Source organism: Octopus bimaculoides, chromosome 1 (genome assembly GCF_001194135.2).
Source record: "Octopus bimaculoides isolate UCB-OBI-ISO-001 chromosome 1, ASM119413v2, whole genome shotgun sequence".
NCBI classification, from domain to species: domain Eukaryota; kingdom Metazoa; phylum Mollusca; class Cephalopoda; order Octopoda; family Octopodidae; genus Octopus; species Octopus bimaculoides.
This window is the reverse complement of record NC_068981.1, coordinates 188904760-188909759: the sequence shown is the minus strand read 5'-3', so window position 1 is coordinate 188909759 and position 5000 is coordinate 188904760. Positions and strand designations below refer to the sequence as shown.

At 37.3% G+C, this 5000-nt stretch overlaps 1 protein-coding gene across 17 annotated transcripts in view; it reads right to left on the bottom strand.

The window, feature by feature from the left end:
• The window catches only part of LOC106875208 (dual specificity calcium/calmodulin-dependent 3',5'-cyclic nucleotide phosphodiesterase 1A), a 1568460-nt gene that overhangs the window by 101957 nt on the left and 1461503 nt on the right, over nt 1–5000 (bottom strand). For all 17 annotated transcript variants that reach the window (XM_052973317.1, XM_052973316.1, XM_052973336.1 and 14 more), the window contains one exon: nt 1221–1395. In XM_052973317.1, coding sequence (XP_052829277.1) covers nt 1221–1395 — 175 coding nt within the window. The remainder of the gene's footprint in view (nt 1–1220; nt 1396–5000) is intronic.

Below are 5000 nucleotides of genomic sequence, written 5' to 3'. Positions count from 1 at the left end.
TATGTCTAAGCAAAAAATCTCCTTGGCTGTAGTTCCAGTTTGAGTAGGTAGCTTCACTACTCACATGCGGTTAAAGGTGTCATGAAATTTAGGTATAAAACGAGGACACATGACCATTCATCCCTTATCCTAAGATGTAATAAACCAGTGATTCTTCACAATTTGTTGCCTATAGAGCCTCTATGATTCCTAATCTACTCAGATGGACCCTCATAGCTATTCAATGATTTAAAACATCCTACTATATTTTTCATAGTTAATTATTATCAGGAATTATACAGAAAAATTTTTTTAATATTTTGTGTATTGTAGAAGTATAACCAATTTATTGCAGATAAAGTTTAGCAACAAAATCTAATACAGACCCCCAAGGGCCATACGGATCCTTGTTGAAAACCACTGATACAGACTGAATGATTTGAATCTTTTTCATTCTCTCATAGCTTAATGGTTCATAGTAAATGGAAATATACTCTCAATATTGGTGGAGGTAGAATGAGAAATCCCAATTAAAATTTAGGCTTTCAAACAATCAACAATCAACAATCAACAATCACAAAGAAGGGGCAAGTTTTATGCAAGTTTTTTTTATTTTATTTTTTTTATCATATGACTTAGTGAGAATGGAAGGGTACCACTCATGCATTTTGTGGAGCTGCTATGAATAGAGGTGTTGGAGTAGTCTGACCTGAAAGCTTGCAACAAAGTGGACTCTATCAAAGGTACCAGTCAGTCAGGTAATGGCATTAAATTAGGCAATGGATTAAGTCTACCACCCAAAATAGAGTTCTCTAATAATTTATGGGAAACAGCGAGTGAGGATGTGGAACCATTTGAACAAACTTTAATGAGCTGCTTTGAAATGTATGAAAATAATAAGATGACGAAAATAAATTATTAAGTTTTCCAAAAAGCACCAAATGAAAACATTGAAGTGTTTAAAATAAATGAGTATATAAATTGCAGGACCAAAGAATGTAGTCTGATCAACAAAGAACCAGTTAAATGACCAAAGTGTCTGTTAAATCCATAGTTTACCTTACCCAAAACAATTTACTATCATACAGCAGGATCATCCATATCTTGGGAAGGACAGCAAGTTATGAAGCATTATTGATAGACATTGACACAAATGCTTTTTCAATTCATCCAGCATTAAATTTCATGTAAAAATATTCAGGAAAATTACTGAAGATGTGTTGTTGAAAAAAATAGCTTACCGCATAGAGCAATAATGTGAAGCCTCAGGTGCATCCGCTGCAGGCATTTTTTCAAAACCTAATTCCCCGCTTGCATAGGAATCGCTATCTATACTCACTGTACTTGATGTACGACTGCTAGAGCTGACAAGCTTACGTGAATTGTTTTGGCGAAGAACTGTTAAAGATCCAGTACCTGAAAAATAGAATTGAGAAAATGTTCATTAGTACAAAGTTTGAGGTTAGCAAACAAATATTTTGAAATACTAAATACACCAATACTATCATTAATATTAAATACACCACACAGGTGTGGTGTGTGGTTAAGAAGCTTGCCTTCCATCATGTGGTTTCAGGTTCAGTTCCACTGCACAGAACCTATCTTTTAATATAACCCTAAGCTGACCAAAGCCATGTGAGTGATTTGGTCAAGAGAGACTGAAAGAAGCCCGTTATATATGTATATATATTTGAGTGTGTTGTGTTGTGTTGAAAGCATGTGATGGTTGCCTGTAAGTATTACTGTCAAACAAATGAATTTGTTCATTTCCTGTGTTTTGTGACAAATATGTCTGGCCAAGAGGAAATATTATCTTGCTTGGAAACAGGTGAGGGCTGGCAACAAGAAGAGCATCCAACTGTAGAAAACTGCTTCAGCAAATTCCAAGTATTGACAGATGGATGTTTAAAACGATGGTGATGATATATTACAGACAAAACAGAGAGAGTTTCTCTGTGATATCATTTGACACGATAAAAATAACACCAAAACTCTGTTTAGTGTTATTCTGTTATTGTAAAAAGAAAGGATACATTGGAAAATGCGGTCCAAAATATACTACCAATGAAAACAAAAATATCACTCATCATGAGAATACCTCCAATCCTAATGTCTGTCATCATGATTAGGGTTGACGTGGAGCTAAACCAGTGTATTACAGATGTTAATAGAATGAATAAGCTTAAAATTGAGTTCGTTTTTTTATAAAGCTCAGCACTTATGAGTCGTTTTCAGTATTTTTGGACTGGTGTAAGAAAATGGCCCTTTTGTTCATCCGTTAGTCATTTACTGTAGGCATCATCAACGTCCGTTTTCTATGCTGGCATGGGTTGGACAGTTCGACTGGGGTCTGGGAAACCAGGAGGCTGCACCAGGCCCCAATCTGATCTGGCAGTGTTTCTTCAGCTGGATGCCCTTCCTAACGCCAACCACTCTGAGAGTGTAGTGGATGCTTTTTACATACCACCAGCATGGAAGCCAGTCAAAGTGGAACTGGTATTGGCCACATTCAGATGGTGCTTTTTACGTGCTACCGTCACGGGGATCACAACTACAATTTCCATTTGATTTCATATTGCTGTTATAGTTATATATATATAAGCACTACATTTTAGCATTGCTATTATATTGCCTATGACTAGTTTAAGCATAATTATTTTGTCATGCATTCCACCTGACTGTCTCACTTTATCTACTCATTTCTCTCCAAACAATATTCCTACTCTACTAATACCAGTACTATTACCTACCCTCAGATAATGTGTAGTTGCGTTCCTTGTCTAGGAGGAGTCTGAATGAGGCTCACCACCATCTTATATCTTGTACACAACACACATCTACTTGCCTTTGTTCTAGCATCTCTACAATCTCTTCAACTCTACCTTTTATCACCCCAACAGTTATGGTGGTAAACTCAGAATTTTGCACATTGCAAAGAGGGAATAGTGTGGTATACTTGCAATAAAATAGCTAAATATTTGTTGAAGAAAATACAGTGCAGAAATGAAAGAATACATTTCAAAAGGAGCATTAAAAAGAAATCATTCACTGGAATGGTATTTGGAACTATTTAGTATATACATTGATAGCAAGTGTGGTTCTAAATTCAGTTTACACTTCTGTAAAGCACACAGGGAAAATTACAATATAATTAACTTTATTCTAAGAAAAACATTAAAAGTTCTTAAAACAAATATTAGTGAAGTAAGGTCAACATAATTTAAACATTGTGTTTATTGTACATAGATGATACAATTGAAAGAAATGAAGACATAATGTAACCCTTTTAAATAAATGGTTTCTACATTTTGCAACTGATAATGGAGTGTATCATTGTAATTAATGGTCAGGCATTAAAGCCTCTCACTCAGGTGGGTTTGGTACATAAATTAGAAATCAATATAACTAAGATGATTTTTAAAGAATACATTTGTATATATTAAATGTAAACATGTGCAGACAAATATAAAAATGAAGAGAAAGAAAATAGAGTGACTATTGTTGGGAAACCAAGCCCACAGTTTATGGTTAATGCTCTGATATATTATCTTTAAATCACTGGTTCTGAATGATTTTCCAGTTGAGATCATTATCTTTATTGTAGCATAATTTCCTTGCTCCAGATGGCTACAGTCTAATGAATCATCATCATCATCATCATCGTTTATCATCCACTTTCCATGCTGGCATGGGTTGGATGGTTTGACTGAGGGCTGGCAAGCCAGAAGGCTGCACCAGACTCCAATCCAATCTGGGAATGTTTCTACAGCTGGATGCCCTTCCTAATGCCAACCACTCCAAGAGTGTAGTGGGTGATTTTTACATGCCACCGGCACGAGGGCCAGTCAGACAGTACTGGCATTGGCCATGCTTAAATGGTGCTTTTTACATGCCACCGGCATGGAAGCCAGTTAGGCGGCACTGGCATCGACCACACTCGAATGGTGCTTTTTACATGCCACTGGCACAGTTGCTGTCATCAGCCGTGACAACGACTTCACTTGCCTCAACAGATCTTCACAAGCACAGTTTATTGCCCAATGATTAAGTAAAAGATAAAACACATAGGAACATACATATACATGAGGCTGTGTGGTAAGAAGTTTGCTTCCCAACCTCATGGTTCTGGGTTCAGTCCCACTGTGTGGCACCTTGGGCAAGTGTTTTCTGAAAGAAGCCTGTTGTGTGTGTGTGTGTCTTTGTGTCTGTGTTTGTCCCCCACCACCATTGACAGCTGGTGTTGGTGTGTTTATCTTCAGTAACTTAGTAGTTCAGCAAAAGGGACCAATAGAATAAGTACCAGGCTTAAAAGTTAAGTTCTGGGGTCAATTCATTCAACTAAAATCCTCCAAGATTGTGCCCCAGCATGGTCACAATCTGCTAACCAGAACAAGTAACAAAAGGCATACAAACACACACACACACACACACACATTATGTAAGTCTCGTATGTCAATGTCTTTTGTCTCATGTCCCTTTTGCCCATGCCTTTATTTCTCCTGCCTCTTAGGTCCATGCCTCGAATTGCACATCTTTCACTCACTTTCTCTTCTTCTCAATCACACTGCACTATGCTGTCAGTGCAACCAAGTATAGCACTGGATCCCTAATATTCACCAATTATTGCTTCTAGAGTAACTATAAAACTACTATACTACATTCATCTGACCCTCTTACCAACATATATTTGTGCTGGTCAATGGTATACGACCCACCAACTTTCCATACGTCCTATCCTCACTCTTTTCACTCGATCTTTCTGAACATTAAATATGAGAAGCTACACTGGACCACTTATTCCAGTACAAAGTACTTTCACATTCACCTCCTGTACAGTTTGTCATCACCCTAGGTCCCACTGCCATCATACTCTCAGCTTTTTATCCTCTTGCATAGGCTGGAGACCTGTGATTGCTCTATGCTCTGAGTCTTCACCCTGTCATCTTGGTTACAATGCTTTGAATAAATGATTCTATCTGAGTATTCTTTTCTACTCTAGGCACAAGGCCTGAAATTTTTGG